Raw genomic sequence first — 20,697 nt, 5'->3', positions numbered from 1 at the left:
ATTGAAAATTTTTTTATATTAAAATATTTTTTTTATTTTTATTTTTTTATTTTTAATTTTTTTTTGATCATAAAATAATAATAAACAATATTTATAAAAATGAGTGATGAATTTTATTTGTGTAATAACATAAAAATGGGTGATCCTTCTTGGTGTAAGTAATAAAAAATAAATTATTATAACTTAAACTATTTCTTATTTATTAATTTTATAATCATAGTTAATATTCTATTAGGAGATCCACTACCATTATTAAATAATAGTTTTGATCCTTCCCAACAATACAATCCTTCATTACTTGATGAATATCAGCCACAATCACCCTTATTAGTTGATAGAGAAACTACTACCTATACTTCTGCAACCGCAAACGCAACCGCAAACGCAACCGCAACTACTGTTGCTAATACTAGTAATAATTTTTTAAACCATCAAATACAATCTGATGACGGTTTAGATACTTTTCAACAACAACAACAACCATTTGTTATTGACAAAAACACTGCTACTTCTGACGGTTTAGATACTTTTCAACAACAACAACAACAACATCAACAACAACAACAACAACAACAACAACAACAACAACAACAACCATTTGTTATTGACAAAAACACTGCTACTTCTGACACTGCTTCAAATACAAATACTTCTACTGCTGCCACAACTACTGCTACAACTACTGATACAAATGTTGCTACTGGCTCTGCAGAGTTTTTCCAACTTTTAGGTATTGTTAATGTGACTGATTTGACCGTTTCTTCACAAAGTAATAACGTTGACCCTAAAATTAGGAATGAAAAAGAGATCTTGCAAAGTAATAATCCTGCACAAGGAGCAAATGTTCAGCAAGATTTGACATTTAAAAATCAACCAAATTATAAAAAACGTAGTTCCTCCAATACAAATTCTAAAAAATGCCAAGTTGCCAGAAAATATGAGTATGTCCAAGTTTTAAAAGTGAATAGAAATGAAGTAGATGATGAAACAACTAATGTTCTTAAAGAACTTAAAAGTTTTTCAATAAAAGTCAATGAACATTTTAATTTTCCAAAACAATCTTGGGGTGGTAAAGGAATATATTTTTCTTTTAAAATACCAATTAATGTTGAAGAATTTCAAGCCTCATTAAAAAATGTTCGAAAACCATATATCAAGGCTGGTATATTATTAAAAATCAAGTATTCGGGTATAGATGATTGGTTTATTGGTTGCCTTACAGCTAAAGCTACCAGCGGTAGCTATTGCCTTGAAATTCAACACTCGGGTCATACTTTCACATATCCAGATATTGAAGATCCAAAGATCGAATTTATAACCAACACTAGTAAATGTGAGGATCCCTCTTTTTACAAATTTGAATTCTACAATAATAGATTTTATGCATTCAGCTCTTTTTTAAAAGCAAAACCAAAAGAAAAAGCCAATTCAACTCCAAAGCCACTAATGGTCAAATATAATGGAAAGGAAATCCCATATGAATACAGCACTATTAAATTTGGTGTCACACCACTCTATATTTCATTCCCAGTCCCAGATGGTTTAATTAACCCAGTGAATACTCCTCTAAGTGCCTTTACATTTAACTATAAAGTTTAAAAAGCACCACCAAATTATTTTAATAATAATAAAATCATTTTACAAATAAAAAAATAAAAAATAAATAAAATAAAAATTTTAAAACTAAAAAATTAATATTAATTTTTTTTTTTTTCAAGTCGATTTTAAAAAACTATTTTAATACAAATATTTTATCATATAATTATTTTTTTTAAATAAAAAAACCAATTTAATTAGTTTTTTTTTTAATAACATCTCTATTGACAAAACTTTTACACACAGATTCTTTTTTTTTTAAGATATTTCGAGAAAATTTTTAACTATGATAAATTTATATATCTTTTTTTTTTATTATAATTTTAAAAGATATATTATAAAACAATTAAAAGAATTAAATATTTTAATCAAATAAAATATTTCAAAGTTTTTTTGAATACCAAGGAGTTGGTGACATATCACTTATAAAAAAAATGGCTTTGATTGGATTTTTTTGCAAATAACTTAAAAAAAAAATGGCTTTGGTTAAATTTTTTTTGTTTTTAAACAAAAAAAAAAAAATTTTTTTATTTTTTTTTCATCATCATTTTACATAATTAACACAATAATATTTAATTTCAAAATTTAATTTTTTTTTTTTTATTTTTTTTTTATTTTTTTTTATTTTTTTTTTTTTTTATGCAAAAAATGGGTGATTGTGAGTAAAAATTTAATTTTTTTAAAATTTAAATTTTTTATTAATTTATTATTTTTATTATCAAAGATCTAGTGCTGGATTTAAATCAAGTGAGGAGCAATGTGCATTCAACTCATATAATTGATTTTATTGAAACTGTTGAACAAAACTCTGGAGAAAATACTTCTGTTACAAATAACAAGTTTGACAAAATTAGAGAACAAGAGCTTCTAAAACAACAAGATCCTTCAGGAGGAGAAAATGATAATCATAACTTTCGAGGAAATTATACAGACGAACCAGCTGTACAGGTAACAAGAGTTGTAGAAAATGATTCAACTAAGGCTCTTTTAAAAGAACTTGAAAATTTTAAAATACCGCTAAATGAACTCTTTAAACTTCCAAGAAAATCATGGCGTGGTAACAATATGTATTTTTCTTTTAAAATTCCACCTAATGTAAAAGAAATACAAGCCTCATTAAGAAATGTTGAAGTTCCAGAATTCAAAACTAGTATAATGTTCAAAATCAAATACTCAGGAATCGATGATTGGTTTATTGGCTGCCTTACAGCTCTGGCTTCCAGTGGTATCTATTACCTTGAAATTCAATACTCGGGTCATACTTTCACATACCCAGAGATTGAATTTAAACCCAAACCCAGCACTAGTTGCGAAAGTCCACCTTTTTACCGAATAATCCTCTGCAATAAAAGGATCCTTGCACTCAGCTCCTATTTGAAGGTAAAACCAAAAATAAAATACAATGGAATGGAAATCCCATATGAATTTAGCCCTATGGAGTTTGAACAAACTCCTTTATATGTTTCATTGGAGGCACCAAACAATTTTTCATTATATCATAACACCTTCGAAAGTAAATAAAGTTTAACGCGTATCGATCAAAAAATGTGTTAAACAACTGTAAATTTTTTTAATCACCTTCATCAAAATATTAATAAATTTATAGTAAAATTTATAATCTTTTTTTCCTATAATATTTTTTATTTTTTATTTTTGTTTTATAAATAATTTAATTTACTTTTTAATAATTTTAATTTAACAAATAATAACAGATAGTACTACTTTCACATTTTTTTTGATCAAGATTTTGGCTTGATACAACGGCTACTATTCGACATTTCCTGTAAATATTACTATTGCCAATTTAATATATTTGGGAACAATGTTTTAAAAAAAATTTGAAAAAAAAAAAAAAAACTGTTTTAAAAATTTGAAATAAAATAAATTTTTTTTTTTAGAATTTTTTCCTTTAATTTTTATAAATATTTTTTTTTAATTATATGAAAATAAATACATATACTATATTTATGTTAACCAAGATACCAATAATTTATTTTTAAAAGTTTGGAGGAATATAATAATAAAAAATGAAATAATAAAACATTTAAAATTATTTTTAAGAAAAAAAATAATCTTTATTTCATACGAAAAATTTATAGCATACCCAAATAAAGAATACTTAACAAATGTAACAATAAATTTTAATAAAAAGTTTAGTTGTGCTTTATTACCATTTGTAGAAATACTTAGATTTGGTGATTCTTTCAAACAAACATTCAGCAATTTCACATTCTCAATTAAATCATTGGATTTAGGTTTACATTTCAATCAACCACTTAATAAAGGCGATATACCATCTTCGGTTGAGATATTAGAATTTGGTGGTCAATTCAATCAGCCATTAAAGGAAGGAGATATACCTGAGTCAGTTTCAACATTAATACTCGGTTATGAATTCAATCAACCTCTTTGCGAAGGCTCCATACCGTCTTCAGTTACATCATTGACATTTGGTAAAAAATTCAATCAATTGCTTAATGAAAGAGATATACCCGAGTCAGTAACAGAGTTAACATTTGGCTACAGTTTTGACCAACCACTTTACAAAGGAGATATACCGTCCTCTGTTACCGCATTAACATTTGGTTACAGTTTTGACGGGCCACTTAACGAAGGATCTATACCATCCTCTGTAGAGAAATTAACGTTTGGCGAAAGATACAATAGACCACTTAAAGAAGGCGATATACCACTCTCAGTTAAAACCCTAACATTTGATCGCTGCTTCAATCAACCAATCAAACAAGGCGATATACCATCATCAATAGAGATTTTAACTTTTGGTTATGAATTCAATCAACCTCTAAAAGGATCAATTCCTTCATCCGTTTCAACCCTAATACTAGGAGGAAAATTCAACCAACCAATTAAAAAAGGAGATATACCGCAAACAGTAAAGATATTAGAATTTGGAATTTTTTTCGATCAACCACTAAGTGAAGGATCCATACCCCATTCAGTTTCAACACTAATATTTGGTTATAAATTCAATCAACCTCTTAAAGATGGCGATATTCCCTCAACAGTTAAAATATTAAAATTTGGTCATCAATTTAACCAAACACTTAAAAAAGACTGTATACCTCCATCACTAGAAATATTAACAATAGGTGAATATTTCAGAGACCCTATAAAACAATGCGATATACCATCATCAGTAAAAATAAATCTCTTTAAATAAAATATTTAAAATAAAAACCAAAAATCGTCAGTAATTTTCAGACCATTTTTATTTGTTAAATTAAATACTAAAAATAATAATCATGTTATTCTACTAGAGTTGCACCATCTCTTTTAAAAAATTTTATCAATTTAAATAGTTTGGTTTCAATGGACCCTGAAGAAATTTTAACATTATTTCATACTCGAATCTGTTATCTGTTTGTTTTGGCAATAGTTTACAATCATGACTCTTGTAGTTTTTTAATTTGCTATATTTTGATATTTATTACAGATCTATTAAGATTTATCTAATGATGTGATCTATTTAATTGTGCTTGATCTATAAATAACTTTTTACCCTTTAATCATTGATTTTTTTTTTTTTGATTGCAATGACATTTTTATATAAATAAATTAATAAAAGAAAAAAAAAATAATAAAAAATAAACAAAAAATATTTTTATCAAGATTTAGATTAAAAAAAAAGATAGAGAGCATACAAGATGAACAAATTGTTTTTTTCTTTGAAAATTTAAAGATATTTTTAAAAAAAAAAAAAAAATGGTAAAATAAATATTAAAAAAAGAAATAATATAATAAAACATACCCACTTTAAAAAAAAGTTTTTTAAAAAAAAAAAAAAAAAATTAAAAAAAAAAAAAAATTTAAAAAAAAAATTTTGAAAATTTTTTTTTTTAGTTTTTTAAAAATTTTTTAATCCCCCTTTTTTTTTTTTTTTTTTTTAAAAAACCTATTTAAAATTTTGGTGGAAGAAAATAAAAAAACCCTTATGTAATAAACCATTTTATAAAATTATAAAATAAAAGGAAGGGAAAAGGAAAGGATAACTAAAATCAAATCAGGTAACTAGGTTTCTTTTTTTAAATTTCTTATTTTTTTTAATTTTTTTATATTTTTTTTCTTTTTTATTTTAATTTTTTTTTATATTATTTATTTTTTTTTGTTTTATTTTGTGTCTTAATATCACACCATAAAATAATAACTATTATTGTTTATTTTATTCGTAATATAATAATATAATTATATAATAATAATAATAATAATAATAAGTAACCACATTCCAACACACCATAATATTTTCACACATAATAAATAATAACTCACCCCACACACAATATATAAAACAAAAAAACTCAATAACCCACTCATATATTCAACAACCCAAAAAAACTCACTCATATAACTTAATTATTTAAAAAAAAAAAAAAAAAAAAAAAAAAAAAAACTTTTGTTGTAATAATAAATACTTTTATATATTTATAAAATAAATAAATTATAAAAAAAACTTTTTTTTTCAATATTATATATAGACTTAAATAGTTGTGTATAGAATTTATATTTTTAAATAATATAATACTTAAGCAATAATTTGAAAAATTAATAATTTTAAAATCAAATAGTTTATAAAAAAATTTAATAGTAATAATAATATAATAATAAAATAGTAAAAATAGAATAACTTTTTAAAATTTAAAAGATTTAAAATATTTATTTTTTTTGATAATAATAATAATAATAAAATATATAAGAAAATCGCATAGTAATAACTAAACACATTATTATAATTTTTTTTTCTTTTTTTTTTTTTTTTTTTCAAATATAATAAAATATATAAATAATAAATCTTTTTTATTATAATAAATAATAATTCTATATATTAAAAGAAATTAATAAATATAATAAAATTCACCACCTATAATAATAACCATGGTATTTAGTGTATGGTTTTCTTATGAAGATGAAGAAGTAGAGTTATCAGATTTAACGAATGACACTTCAATATCAGCTATTAGAAAATTATTACATGAAGGTAAAATATTTAGATTTCCATATGGCACATCACAAACAGATTTACAAATTGGGAAGTTAATATCAACAGGTACAAATAATAGTAGTGATAATAAATTTGAAAAGTTAAAAGCACGTAATACATTGGGCGATATTCAATATAAAGTTGGTGATACATTATATGTTAGAGTTAAAAAGAGTAAATTACCAATATAATTTTAGGTTAGATTTTAGCATTAGAGGAATCATTTTATTAATATTATTTATTATTATTAATTCTTTTAGGTAAACCAACAAATGAATCATTTTTACCAACATTAAATATGACATTTTTAGAAGGATCAGAACGTGCTGTTAAATGGGAATATGATCCATATGCAACAACAGCACAGTGGACATGCACAGCAACATTGGTAAAAGTAGAACCAGTTCCATTTGCAGAGGGTGCTTTTAGAAAAGCTTATCACACACAAGATTTATCAAAACCAAATGAAAGTGGAAGGTAATAAACAAATATTTTTTAAAAAAAAAAAAAAAAAATTTCAAATATTAATTAAACCATTTATTTAAACAAATCTAATAGATATGTCTCAAAAATATCAAAGAAACCAACAGCAAGAGGATCATATTTCGAAGATGTTAGAATGCAAATGATAGCAAAGAAATGGGCAGATAAATATAATGCTTTAAAACCACCAAAGAAAATTGAGTTTTTACAATCATGCGTATTAGAATTTGTAGATAGAACCTCATCAGATTTAGTATGTGGAGCAGAGCCATATGTCGAAGGTCAATATAGAAAATATAATAATAATAGTGGATTTGTCAGTAATGATGAAAGAAATACACCACAGTCATTTTCACATTTTACCTATGAACACTCAAACCGTCAATTGTTAATTATCGATATTCAAGGTGTAGGTGATCATTATACTGACCCACAAATACACACATACGATGGCGTTGGTTTTGGTATTGGAAATTTAGGTCAAAAAGGTTTCGAGAAGTTTTTAGACACTCACAAATGTAATGCTATTTGCCAATATTTAAATCTTCAAAGTATCAACCCAAAAAGTGAAAAAAGTGATTGTGGTACTGTTCCAAGACCAGATTTAATATTCCCAGATACTTCAATAGAAAGAGATAACAATGTTTCAACAGTTACAAAATCTATAGTAGAAATTTCAACTGGTAATGGTGCTTCAGAAAGAGAACTTGCCTCGCCAATTATAAATAGATCATCCTTATTAAATTCCTCAGATAATAATTTTAATAACTGTAATAATAATAATAATAATAATAACAATAATAATATTAATAATAATATTAATACCCCTGTAAAAGAAAGATCAAAATCAAAATCATCTGCAGATATAGAAAAGCCATTAGTTGATCACAAGAAAAAAGAATTGTCTTTAAATGTAAGTAATTTTAATTTAATATAATATTCCATTATAAAGCTTAGTTACTTATTATTTTTATTTTTAGGTTGATAAAATTAAATTATTAGAGTCTATAAAGGGTTATCATGTTACAAGCCATTTATGTATTTGTGATAATTTATTATTTACAGGTTGTTCAGATAATTCCATAAGAGTATATGAATATAAGAATGAAACAATGGAATGTATCCAAACCTTAAAAGGGCACGAAGGTCCAGTAGAGTCAATTTGTTATAATGAACAATATTTATTTTCTGGTAGCTCAGATCATTCAATTAAGGTTTGGGATTTAAAAGTAAGTAAAACTATATAAACAATTTTAAAAAAATTTAATATTAATTTTTTTTTCAGAAACTTAGATGTATTTTTACTTTAGAAGGTCATGATAAGCCAGTTCATACTGTAATTGTTAATGATAGATATTTATTTAGTGGTAGTTCAGATAAAACGATTAAGGTTTGGGATTTAAAAACATTAGAGGTATGCAAAATATAAAAACTATAGAATATGGAAAATTATCGTAAATATTAATTTTTTTATTATTATTAGTGTAAACATACTTTAGAAAGCCATGCACGTGCAGTTAAAACACTTGCAGTTAGTGGTCAATATTTATTTAGTGGTTCAAATGACAAGACGATCAAGATTTGGGATATATCACCATCAAAAACAACAATTAAAAATCTATATACATTAAAAGGTCATACTAAATGGGTAACAACAATTTGTATTTTAGGTAGTACGCTTTATAGCGGTTCTTATGATAAAACAATTCGTGTTTGGAATTTAAAAAATCTTGAGCCAATACAGGTTTTAAGAGGTCATATGGGTTGGGTAGAAAATATGGTAATTTGTGAAAAATTTTTATTTACTGCTTCTGATGATAATACTATAAAGGTATGTAAAATTTTGATAAATTTAAATTTACTTGAACTTATATTAATAATATTTTTTCCTCCAGGTTTGGGATTTAGAATCATTAAAGTGTGTTTCGACAATAGAGGCTCATAATGCATCAATTCAGGGCTTAGCAGTTTGGGAAAATAAAAAATGTCTTATCAGTTGCAGTCATGATCAAACCATTAAATTATGGGGATGGGAATAAATAAAACTAATAATAATAAAATAAAATATAATAATAATAATAGAATAACAATATAGTATTTAAATTATACAAATATATTTATTTAAATTCTTATAAACATATAATATTAATAAAAAAAACTTATATAAATAAACCATAAATTTTAATGTATAAACATTAATTAAATGAATCTTTTTAATTATATTATGTTTTAGCTTTATTTCATTAAAAGAGTGATAGTATCAATACAAACAATATTATATTTGATATTGATATGGTTTGTTTATTGGAAATATTTGTTATGTCAGAAACGTAGTTCCAATTGTCACTATAAATGTTATTTTGGCACTTGGTTAGGAATGAGTCAATGGTTATTTTGCAATTGGTATTTGATGAATGCTTTATTGTGATTGGGATACTTAGTGAGCTATGAGAAGGAATCTGGATTGTTTTATTGATTGAATCTTTGAAACAATTGATATTAAAGAAAAACCAGTCAATCGTTTCAATATTATTCTTGATTTTGATTATAAATGTTGCTTCATTTGGGGTGGAAATGTTTCTAACAAATTCTTTTGATATTGTAATTGAATCTTTGGTAATGTTATGATAACACCCATTTTCGTTTTCCCTGAAGATAAAGTTTTTTGTTGATTCGATTTCTTTATCACTTTTTGACCAATACTCCAAACTTTGAATTGTTACTTTTACTTTACATTCATAAACTCTTGTATTTTTGGAGAATATACTTTTTTGGAATGATAAAGAAAACTGCAAAGTTTCTTTCTAAAAAATTAATTAGTATGGTTAATTTTAAAATACATTTTTTAAACTACTTACTGGTTTAATTGTTCCATAATTCAACAAGTTATTGCTTGTACCATTACAATTCATTGAAATGGAGAAATCCCCACCCCTTTTCCCAAAGTTAGAAAATGAATATTTTATTATAATTAAGGATTGTGCAATTGAACTATTTGATTCAAATGATTTCTCTTTAATTAGCGGTTGCATGAATGGTAGACTTGGGACAAAAAGTGAAAGGTTAAGGTTCATAATAGTTTGAGGAATTTCAAAAATAATTGAATCTATGCTGTACATAATACCAGATCTTTTATTTCCATAATTTACTAAAAAATTGTGAATTAATTATTATTATAAATAAACTATAAATATATTAAACAATACTTACAGTTATATTTACTATTCATATAAATAGTTTCGTCATGAGGTTCTCTAAAATAATGAATATTAGAACATGAGTATTGCGACATTTGACACGATGATTGAGAAAAAAAATCTGAATAAGAGATATTAATGCCGCTGCATCCATTGGTTATATTAGGTAGCCAGAGGTAAAGTGATGAATCTTTATTATTATCCGGAATTAATATATAGTTGTTATCTGTAGTAAAAGTTCTTTAATTTAATTAGTAAATAAATTATTATTTGAATACTAAAATTAATATTTACTCTGTAAAATTAAAATTTATGGAAGCTTGACTATTTTGTAAAATGTTTTCATCCTTATTCTTGAAATAAAATGAGGAGTCATACAGATTTAAAGAAACATCTAAACCAAAATCATGTAAGTTGATTACTCTATTTGATTTATAAACGTTATAAATATTATTTGTTTTGACCATTCTAAAATTATAAAAAAAAATTAGATAAAATATAAATAATAATTAATAGAAAATACAAACCTATGGTATACCTCTGGACAATAGGGGCAATATTGATTTCTTTGATCCAAAAAGTTACAGGAGTAACCCTTATTTAAAGGTTGTGATTTCTCCCACCCTACCATTTTGTTCCAAGAATATTCTAATATTATCACATTAATATTATCTGATTGTCTAAATTGATACTTTCGATAATCATAAATTTCTTCTAGCTGAATAATATCGTTGATGGTAAGTGATTGAAATAATACTGGCTCTTCGATACACACTAATTCACCGGATTTGATTTTAAGAGAATCTAAATAAAGCTCTAATCTTGAAGACTTGTCATATGGAGCACTAGTCATAATATATTTCGATGTTTCTTCTTGGACAATAGAAAGAGAATCAATAAGTTCTGTTGGAAGTCTAAAAACCTGGTCTTTTTTTGTGATAGAAATAACTATTTCATCAAAGTAATATTCATAACCTTTGATATTAATTTTTGATTCTATTTTTAATACCCCTTTTCCTGATTCTGGAATCGATAGAAGAATATCTAAAAATGGATCTTCATTTGAATATCTAACAGTGATATCATTCAATCTTATGTCTATAGATTTTTCTTCCCAAGATTTAATTAACTGTTTATTATATTTATAAATTTGAAGCGGATTGTTTATTATATTTAACTTTTGGTAGTTTACATTATTTCTTGTAATTATTAATGGTGAGGAATATGGAACTGATACAGAGCCGCTTCCATAAAATTTATTTTCAAAAACAAATAATTTAAACTCTTTGCTTGATATTGGTGTTGAAATTGAAAGTGACAAATCAAAATTTGTAAAAGAGAGGATTTGTGGAGAAATAGCACCATTAGTATCAGTTGATAAACTAATTGGGGTGTTGAGCAAAAACCATTGATCAAATTGTAATGAATTGATTTCTGAGAGTGATACCAATGTATTATTAATATATATATATAGTGGGGATGAACATCTTAATAAAATTAAAATTGATGACTGGGTATAATTTAATATTGGTCCAATGGGTAAAGAGGTAAAATAAGGGATATCTTGACATAAAAGAGAGTGGGCAAATAAAAAAATAAAAAAAAATATTGAAATTTTCATTTTTTTTAAAAAAAAAAAAGCAGATTTTTTAAAAATTTTTTTTAATATTTTTTTTTTATAATTTTTTTTTAAAAAATCAAATCACAAAGTTCAATTTAAAGATATTTTTTTTATATTTCCAAAATTTTTTTTTTATTTTTATTTTTTTATTTTTTTAAAAAATATACATTTTAAAATGCATACAAATATCAACATAGATTCAGATATTAAAAATTACTTTACTGAACCCAGTTTTCTTTTTTTTGATCACGATATACAATTACATAACTTACTAGACCCTTCACATTTCTTGGATTTTGAAAACAATATAAATAACAGTAATACAGATGATTTTTACCAAAATTTAAAAAAAGAACATTCTTGGCAAAATTTAATTTTTTCAACCAATCCTATTAGAGTAGATAATACAACTTTGTTAAAAAACCCAGAAATCTGCAAAGAATTAGCTAAGGATATTAGCTATTATAATCAAACTCTAATTAAACTTATTAATATTAGAAAAAAAGAAGGGGAGGATGGTTATGATAAAGATAAATGGGATCAAGCTTTAGAAAAACTTAAAAAATTCCTTTATTCTCAAATTAGAGACATTATCGAAAATGTACCCCACTCTCATATTCCAGAAGAAGCCAAAGATTATATAGACCATTGTATTTCCCAAGATTTGCAAATAGATAAAAACTATTTAAAAAAATTTGACATTCCTCAAAATATATTAAATAATTATATTTTTAATAGAACTAAAAAATCAAATAAAAAATAGTTTTAATTTTTTTTTTTTATTATTAAATTATCACAAATTGTTTCTATTTTGTTTTTTTGGATAAATATTTTTTTTGGTGACCAAAATTATTTTTATTTATTTTTTTTTTAAAAATTTTTTCAAGTTTAAGATAATTTAATGATTTTCAAAAAATAAAAATAATTAATTAAACCCAGAAACAAAATTTTTGACTACAAAAGATATCTAAATTTTTAGATAAAATAAAATTTTAAAATAGACTAATCAAATTGTTTATTTTTAAAGAAACCGATATAGAAATATCTTTAATCCAACTTATAGAAGAACTTAAAAAAAGTTTTAATTTGAGGATATTAATATGTGTTTATATCTATTATTAGATTAACCAAGTTTGTGCGCCAAAAACTATTTTTTTTAAAAAAAAATTTTTTAAATTTTTTTTAAAATTTTTTTTTTTAATTATTTATTATTTAGCTCCACCATTTAAATATATCGCAAAAAATGTCAAGTGAAAACCTTCCCCCAGATGTTATTAGAAGAGTACTAAAAGAATTAAAAGACTTGACCTCGAACCCATTAGAAGATATTACATTATTACCATCAGAAGAAGATCTTACCAATATTGAAGCTGTTGTTGTTGGACCAGCAGGAACACCATATGAAAATGGTTATTTTAAAGCAAAGTTAATTTTATCACCAGATTTTCCCAAAGTGCCACCAAAAGCAAATTTTATAACTAAAATATTTCACCCCAATGTTTCTAAAAAAGGTGAAATCTGTGTAAATACATTAAAGAAAGATTGGAGTGAAGATTTAGGTATTAAACATATTTTATTGGTCAGTATTTCTATTATTATAAATTTATTTATTATCTTTTTATTAATTTTTTAAATTATAAATAGACTATTAAATGTTTATTAATTGTACCAAATGCTGAATCATCATTAAATGAAGATGCTTCAAGATTACTTTTAGAGAATTATGATGATTATTGTAAACAAGCTAAATTATTTACATCAATTCACGCATCAAAACCAATTGGTAATGCTAAAGAATCCACCACCACAACCGCATCTCCTTCGACCACTACAACTTCATCAGACTCAACATCTACAACCACCACTACAACTACATCAACCGCTACAGCCTCATCACCTGTTAAAAAGAAAGCTGAAACTGCAACCAAAGCACAACCAAAAAAGAGTTTAAAGAGATTATAAAATAATAATAATAATAATTACACTCGAAATTCATATAAAAAATCACATTACTAACAAATCTATATATAGAAAATCTATCGTATTTTGTAAATTAGAATTTTGGTTGATTATCAATCAATTTTAAAATTAATATTTCCATATTTATTAATTTATAATAAAATTAATAAAAAAAAATAAAATAAAAATAAAATAAAAATAAAAAAAAATTTCAAAAAAATTCATATAAGAATCATTTATATTTAAAAAATATTAATCAAATTTTAATAATTTTACAATAATTATCGATAAAATCTAAAACTAGGAAAAAAAAAAGAAATTTAAAAAAAAAAAACAAAAAAATTTTTTTTTTTAATTTTATTTTATTTTCAAAATTAAATTCGTTCATTTTTATTTTATTTATATTATATATATATATAATATATTATATATAAAATTTTAAATGAATCATCAATTTGGCAAAGAACCAAAAGAAGATTACGATCCAGTTACAAGTGATGGAGTTTTTTTATACGATAAAAAATATTCACATTTAACAGTTCATTGTAAAGTAAAACCATACGATGTCTATATTGGACGTAAAAACCCAACAATTAAAAAGAGTGTTCCAGAAGATTTTAAATGGGGTAACCCTTTTACTATAGGTAAACATGGTGATCGTAATCAAGTAATTAAAAGATATAGGGATTGGATATTTGCACCAGAACAAGATGGATTATTTCAATTAGCAAAGACTGAATTAAAAGGTAAAACATTGGCCTGTTGGTGTGCTCCATTAAATTGCCATGGTTTTGTTTTAAATGAAATTGCAAACTCACCAATTCAAAATAAAATTGACAATAATAATAATAACAATATTGACGAAAATGAAAAACAACAAGATAATAACAATAACAACATAAATAATAATGAAATTGATTTAAAATTAGCACCATTAACTATGGCAAATATAATAAATAAAAATAATAATCACTCACAAAAATTTTCAAAAAAGTCAAGCAGTGTATCATTTCCACCATTATCATCACCATCTACATTAAACAACAACAATAAAGAAACATCTCCAACATTATCCTCATCTCCATCTTCAAAACCGCCAAATAAAATTTCTTTTGCCGATATGATTTCACAACAACAACAAGATACAAATATAAATAATAAAAATAATATTAACATTAATAATAATAATTATAAAACATCATCATCATTATCAGCTGCACCATCTTTAGAATCGGAAAATGATTTTCCATCATTATCATCAAAAAAAAAGAAACTTTAAATAATAATATTTTAAAAAAAAAATTAAATAAAAGTTATAGTATGTATTTTATTGAGTAGCTTAAATATTTTATTTTCTTTGATAATCAAAAACAATCACCCATTGGTGTGGCATCACACCCCCATTATTTTTTTATATTTTATTTTTTTTTTTTTTTTTTTTAATTTTTTTAATTTAAAACTTTTTTTTTTTTAAATCAAAAATTTTAAAAAGATAACGTGGTTGTTTTTATTTTTTCTTTTAAATTGCAGTTTGTGTATACACCATCAGTTTTATTAAACCATATCTTCTTTACACTTAAAAACCCAAGATTAATTAAGTATATGGTATATTTTAATTATAGTTTCGTATTTATAAGTGCGATCTTTTTATAATAAAAAAAAGATTATTGGTTAATTATGATAATCACATTCTGATAGTTTTACATTTTGGGTGTGTAAATAATAATGGTTTTTTTTTTTTAATCAAAAAAAAAAATATAAATTTCAAAAGTTTTGTTTTTTTTTTATTCAATTTTATTTTAAATTTTTTGTTGTATTATTATTTGTATATATTTACTATATATATATATTTCTAAATATTTAAAAATGAAATATATTAATTATTTTATATTTAACATTATTTTCTTTGTATTATTAATAAATATTGTAAAATCTCAAAGTAAGTTTTTATTTATAAAAATTAAAATTATAAATTTTTTTTTTTTTTTAATTTTAATCTAATAATATATTATTAAGCAATTATTTTAAGTGGTACTATTTATGACCAGCATCCAATGTATAACCCTAATTTTGAACCGGAAAATGGTCTACTGACAAAAAAATTGGTTAAATCAGTATTAAATCCAGTTACTCGTGTACCAGAATTAAATTCTTTAAGCCCCTCTATAACAACAAATCGTGATGGTAGAATGATAAAGCCTGAATTATTCCAATATTTCTTTTCACCAAATAATAATGCTTCTTCACCAGGTTATAACATCCCAATACCAATTAACTTAACATTAGATTTTAATTCTGACAGTGGTATCTATACCTATAGTAATCAAAATTTCTTCCCAAGTAAGTATATAATAATATTCTAAATTAAATATATTTAAATATTAATATATAAATTTAATTTATTTTTAAAATTAGTTGATAATCAAGGTTTTGATGTCGATTCATCCAAAAGGTTATATAAAGATGATAATGGTAGATATCATAACTTCCATTTCTGTTTAAAAGTTAACTCAAATTTCTTATTTAAAGGTGGTGAAACGTTTAGTTTTGTTGGTGATGATGACTTTTTTGTTTTCATTGACAATAAGCTTGTCATTGATTTAGGTGGTTTACACTCTGCCGAATCAGCAAGCGTTAATTTAAATTCATTAGGTTTAACAAGAGGCAATGTATATCCAATTGATTTCTTTTATTGTGAAAGACATACAACAAGATCAACCATTAGAATTGATACCAATATTTTAATTACTTGTAATTACTATGACTATTGTGGTATTTGTAATGGTGACGGTACCAGCTGTTGTAATGCCCAAACCACATGTAACGATAATAATCCATGTACAACCGACATATGTCCTTCTCCAACTACAAAGATCAATGGCCCAATATCAAACTACTGTATACATACCCCAAAGGAGTTTTCTCTTCCATCTGACAATATCTGTTTTACCAAACAATGCAATAGTACTACTGGCAATATTGATAGTTTCCCAATTACTTGTTTAGACTTATCAAATGACTGTTTAAAGAGTATAGGTTGTAACTGGACCAATGGTTGCCAATACGAGTCATCATGTACTGACGCTTGTCAAGTTAAGAATCAATGTAACAATGGAACATGTGTAGTTAAATCATCAGATTATTGTGCTAAAGAATTAGATGATGATAGTGCTGATATTTGTTCTGTATACTCATGCGATTCAAGTCAAGGTGGTTGTATTAAACAAGAGAAATGTCAACAGGGTTCAAATAAATGTCTCGTTTCATTGTGCGATCCTTCAAATGGTGAATGTATTGTAAGAGAAGTTCCAAATCCATATGCTAATAATTCCTGTATAGAAGCTACATGTGATCCAGATACAGGTTTATATACACCATCTGAAAAAAACTGTGGTGATAGATCCAATGAATGCTTATCAAATACTGGCTGCAATCAAAGTGCAGGTTGTGAATACCAAACTTTATGTAATAATGTTTGTGATGTAGGTCAATGTAACAATGGTACATGTGTAGTTAAAACATCGGACTATTGTGCTAATGAATTAGATAGCGATAATGCTGATATTTGCTCAGTATACTCATGCGATCCAAATCAAGGTTGTATTAAACAAGAGAAATGTCAACAAAGTTCCAATAAATGTTTAGTTACATCATGTGATTCTTCAAATGGAAATTGCTTAGTTGAAAATGTTCCAAACCCAAATGCAAACGATTCATGCATTATTTCAATATGCGACCCAGTCACTGGTTTATATTCATCATCACCACTTCAATGCCCAGATAGATCCGATGAATGTTTAACTTTGGTAGGTTGCAACCCAACTGCAGGTTGCGAATACGAAACATTCTGTAAAGGAGTTTGTGATGCCAAAGATCAATGTATTAATGGAACATGTGTAGCCAAAACCCCAGAGTATTGTGCAAATGAATTGGATGGTGTCAATGTAGATTTATGTGCAGTATATTCATGTGACTTAAATGGCTGTGGCTGTATAAAAGGAGAGAAATGTAAAAGAAATTCTACAAATCCATGTATCGAAACATCTTGTAAAGCATCTACTGGCGAATGTTTTGAAATCGAAATTCCAGGTGACCAATGTGATTGTGGCTGTGAAATTAAAAACAAATGTATGAGATCCCATTGCACTAGAGAGGGTAAGTGCTCACCTGTATTTAGAGAGGAAATTGATGATGGTAATATATGCACTGATGATTATTGCGATCCATGCACTGGTTTAATTACTCATGCTACTGCTTCAAAATGTTTAAATTGCAACTCTTGTTAAAGAAAATAAATAATAAGATAAACTAAAAAAAATACAATAAAATAGAAAAATTATTTATTTTTTATATTTAAATTAAAACTACAATTAATAATACTAATATTAATATAAATAAACCAATTGGAACAATTATTTTAGTTGGATTTTTGATGATATTTTGATGATAAACTATAAACCTTTTGGCAAAACTTGATGGTTCTTGATCAATTCCACATGCACCATGAATTCTGACAAGATAGGAGCATTCGTTGTTTTCGGCTACATTCTCTATTTCAAACTCTTTACCATCACACAATAATTGAATTTGGAACTTTCTTTTACTATCATTTGGACAGTTGTATGAATTGTCAGAGCTATAAGTAATTATTGGGTTACCCCAAATGTTTGTGGACCATTCTGTTTCAGATTGTCGACCTGTTATTTGGTAACCATACCCAAATTGATTAGTTTGACATGCAGAGATATCATTACCATTACACATTGGTGAGAGACCGCAAATATTCCAATAATATAAATATTTTTCACCACTTGAAGATTTAATACCTTCTTTGCTATAACCATTTTCATTAAAAAGATTTGAGTAGTCAATACCATTATAGCTACAATTAATTGGTTTGTAATATGGAGTTGATGTTGCTGTTAGTGTTGATTTTTCAGTTGGATATGTGTTTGAGGATGAAGATGCTATATAGTTGGTTTGTTGTTGGTAGACACCACATGCACCATGGAGTTTAACAAAATAAGAACATTCATCGCTTTCATATACATCCCCTGATGTTAAATATTCACCATCACAAAGTAATTGAATTTGGAACTTTCTTTCTACATTTCCATAACAATGGTGTGAATTGTTTGAATTGTAGGTAATGATTGTATTATTAAAAGAATCTTTAGACCACTCCATTCTTGATAGTTGGCCAACTTCTTGATTATTAAATCCATAAGTATTGGTTTGACATGCTGAAATATCGACACCTGTGCATTTGGGGGATGGACCACAAATATTCCAATTATACAAAAATTGCTCACCACTTCCAATCTTTACACCTTTACTGATATAACCATTTTCTGCATTGAAAAGATTTGAATAATCAATACCATTATAACTACAATTGTTTGCTTTATTAGATAGCATTTTTGTTGGATACTTGATTGAATTGGGTGGTTGTTGACCAACACCACATGCACCATGGAGTTTAACAAAATAAGAACATTCTTCGCTTTCATATACATCCTCTGATGTTAAATACTCACCATCGCAAAGCAATTGAATTTGAAACTTTCTTTCTACATTTCCTGTACAATGGTATGAATTGTATGAATTGTAAGTAATGATTGTATTATTAAAAGAATCAGTAGACCATTGCATTCTTGATAGTTGACCTGCTACTTGAAAGTTTGATTTAATGCTATCGGTTTGACATGCTGAAACATCCCGAGCTCTACAATTTGGTGATGGACCACAAATATTCCATTCAAATAAATATTGCTCACCATTTCCAATCTTTACACCTTTACTACTATAACCATTTTCTGCGAAAAGATTTGAATAATCTATACCATTATAACTACAATTTCTTGGCGCTGTATATTCCGATGAAGATTTTGCTATATCAAAATTAAATAAATTGAAGATTATTAATAATAATAAAATCTTCATCTTCACTATTTATTGAATGATGAAAAAAAAAAAATCGAAAAAAATAAAAAATAATTTTTTTTCTATTTTTTTTTTCCTATTTTTTTTGTGCACTACCTTCAATCATTCGGAATTTTTGACCCTCCCCATTTTTTTTTTTTTTTTTTTTTTTTTTTTTTTGAATTTTCAGAAATAACACGTATTATTAACAACTGTGCTAAAATTTAATTTTTATAATAATTATTTAAAATTATAAATAGTTACTGCATTACCATTTTGTTTTTATTGTTTTAAAAAAATAGTTTAAAATTAAAAATAAATAAATTTATTAATTATATCAAATAATACCTTTTAAGATTAATTTATTATATCTGGTGTTATTTTATTTTTATACTTTTTTCAAAAAATTTAAATAAAAAAAAAATTTTAAAAAAAAAATTGTGCAAGTGGTTTTTTTTTTATTTTTATTTTTTTTTTATTTTTTTATTTTTTTCAAAAGCAAATACACAATTAATTAATAATTTAATAATTTGTTACTTTTATCGAAAAGATAATACAACTCAATGTCTTGATCTTATAATAGTAATGACTATTTAAATATTGGTAATTTTTACAATAGCAATCCTTATGAAACACCCCTCAATAATACACGTAATACGTAAATAATAATAATAATAATACACAATAGTAAAGATAACCTCATCAATAGTAATTGTAGTATAAATAATGATCATTTATATAGTACAGAATATAATAGTGTGACTTCCTCTCCAAACAATTCCGATATTTGTAGATTAAGGTTAATGTTAAAAAAGATCTCAGATGACCAACTGATGAAGAAACAAAGTTAAAAATTCGAATAATCAAACTATCATTAACAAACAATGTAAAAAATAACACACAATAACAATAATAATAATAAT

At 24.8% G+C, this 20,697-nt stretch overlaps 9 protein-coding genes across 9 annotated transcripts; 7 read left to right on the top strand and 2 right to left on the bottom strand.

Annotated features, from left to right (window-relative positions):
* Positions 1-135: 135 nt before the first annotated feature.
* On the top strand, positions 136-1,599 carry DICPUDRAFT_80450 (uncharacterized protein; the record flags this gene model as incomplete). The annotated part of the gene is made up of 2 exons (XM_003289632.1): positions 136-154; positions 221-1,599. 2 exons carry the CDS (start codon positions 136-138, stop codon positions 1,597-1,599), a joined length of 1,398 nt encoding a protein of 465 aa, XP_003289680.1.
* A 2,116-nt stretch (positions 1,600-3,715) lies between these two features.
* DICPUDRAFT_18395 (uncharacterized protein) lies at positions 3,716-4,588 on the top strand (the record flags this gene model as incomplete). Its single annotated transcript, XM_003289631.1, has 1 exon — positions 3,716-4,588. A coding segment is annotated over one exon (873 nt), but the record flags the coding sequence as incomplete, so codon positions are not given.
* Positions 4,589-6,038: 1,450 nt separating this feature from the next.
* On the top strand, positions 6,039-9,281 carry DICPUDRAFT_48766 (myosin heavy chain kinase B). Its single transcript, XM_003289630.1, has 7 exons — positions 6,039-6,766; positions 6,853-7,069; positions 7,151-7,988; positions 8,056-8,304; positions 8,361-8,489; positions 8,559-8,906; positions 8,971-9,281. The coding sequence occupies exons 1-7, from the start codon at positions 6,487-6,489 to the stop codon at positions 9,112-9,114; spliced, it is 2,205 nt and encodes a 734-aa protein (XP_003289678.1). The 5' UTR covers positions 6,039-6,486; the 3' UTR covers positions 9,115-9,281.
* Positions 9,282-9,318: 37 nt separating this feature from the next.
* Positions 9,319-11,893, bottom strand: DICPUDRAFT_80447 (uncharacterized protein; the record flags this gene model as incomplete). Its single annotated transcript, XM_003289617.1, has 5 exons — positions 9,319-9,879; positions 9,934-10,223; positions 10,286-10,512; positions 10,567-10,740; positions 10,800-11,893. 5 exons carry the CDS (start codon positions 11,891-11,893, stop codon positions 9,319-9,321), a joined length of 2,346 nt encoding a protein of 781 aa, XP_003289665.1.
* A 175-nt stretch (positions 11,894-12,068) lies between these two features.
* DICPUDRAFT_80446 (uncharacterized protein) lies at positions 12,069-12,656 on the top strand (the record flags this gene model as incomplete). The annotated part of the gene is made up of 1 exon (XM_003289629.1): positions 12,069-12,656. One exon carries the CDS (start codon positions 12,069-12,071, stop codon positions 12,654-12,656), a length of 588 nt encoding a protein of 195 aa, XP_003289677.1.
* A 480-nt stretch (positions 12,657-13,136) lies between these two features.
* Positions 13,137-13,855, top strand: DICPUDRAFT_154070 (uncharacterized protein; the record flags this gene model as incomplete). The annotated part of the gene is made up of 2 exons (XM_003289628.1): positions 13,137-13,472; positions 13,538-13,855. The coding sequence occupies 2 exons, from the start codon at positions 13,137-13,139 to the stop codon at positions 13,853-13,855; spliced, it is 654 nt and encodes a 217-aa protein (XP_003289676.1).
* A 439-nt stretch (positions 13,856-14,294) lies between these two features.
* On the top strand, positions 14,295-15,131 carry DICPUDRAFT_154069 (uncharacterized protein; the record flags this gene model as incomplete). Its single annotated transcript, XM_003289627.1, has 1 exon — positions 14,295-15,131. One exon carries the CDS (start codon positions 14,295-14,297, stop codon positions 15,129-15,131), a length of 837 nt encoding a protein of 278 aa, XP_003289675.1.
* A 534-nt stretch (positions 15,132-15,665) lies between these two features.
* On the top strand, positions 15,666-18,212 carry DICPUDRAFT_72750 (uncharacterized protein). Its single transcript, XM_003289626.1, has 3 exons — positions 15,666-15,791; positions 15,869-16,192; positions 16,268-18,212. The coding sequence occupies exons 1-3, from the start codon at positions 15,719-15,721 to the stop codon at positions 18,136-18,138; spliced, it is 2,268 nt and encodes a 755-aa protein (XP_003289674.1). The 5' UTR covers positions 15,666-15,718; the 3' UTR covers positions 18,139-18,212.
* Positions 18,206-20,049, bottom strand: DICPUDRAFT_80442 (uncharacterized protein; the record flags this gene model as incomplete). Its single annotated transcript, XM_003289616.1, has 3 exons — positions 18,206-19,743; positions 19,972-19,991; positions 20,039-20,049. 3 exons carry the CDS (start codon positions 20,047-20,049, stop codon positions 18,206-18,208), a joined length of 1,569 nt encoding a protein of 522 aa, XP_003289664.1.
* Between the last annotated feature and the right edge of the window lie 648 nt (positions 20,050-20,697).

This window comes from Dictyostelium purpureum (genome assembly GCF_000190715.1).
Source record: "Dictyostelium purpureum unplaced genomic scaffold DICPUscaffold_185, whole genome shotgun sequence".
Taxonomy (NCBI): domain Eukaryota; phylum Evosea; class Eumycetozoa; order Dictyosteliales; family Dictyosteliaceae; genus Dictyostelium; species Dictyostelium purpureum.
The sequence above is the reverse complement of the archived record's forward strand: the minus strand, read 5'-3'. Positions and strand labels throughout refer to the sequence as shown.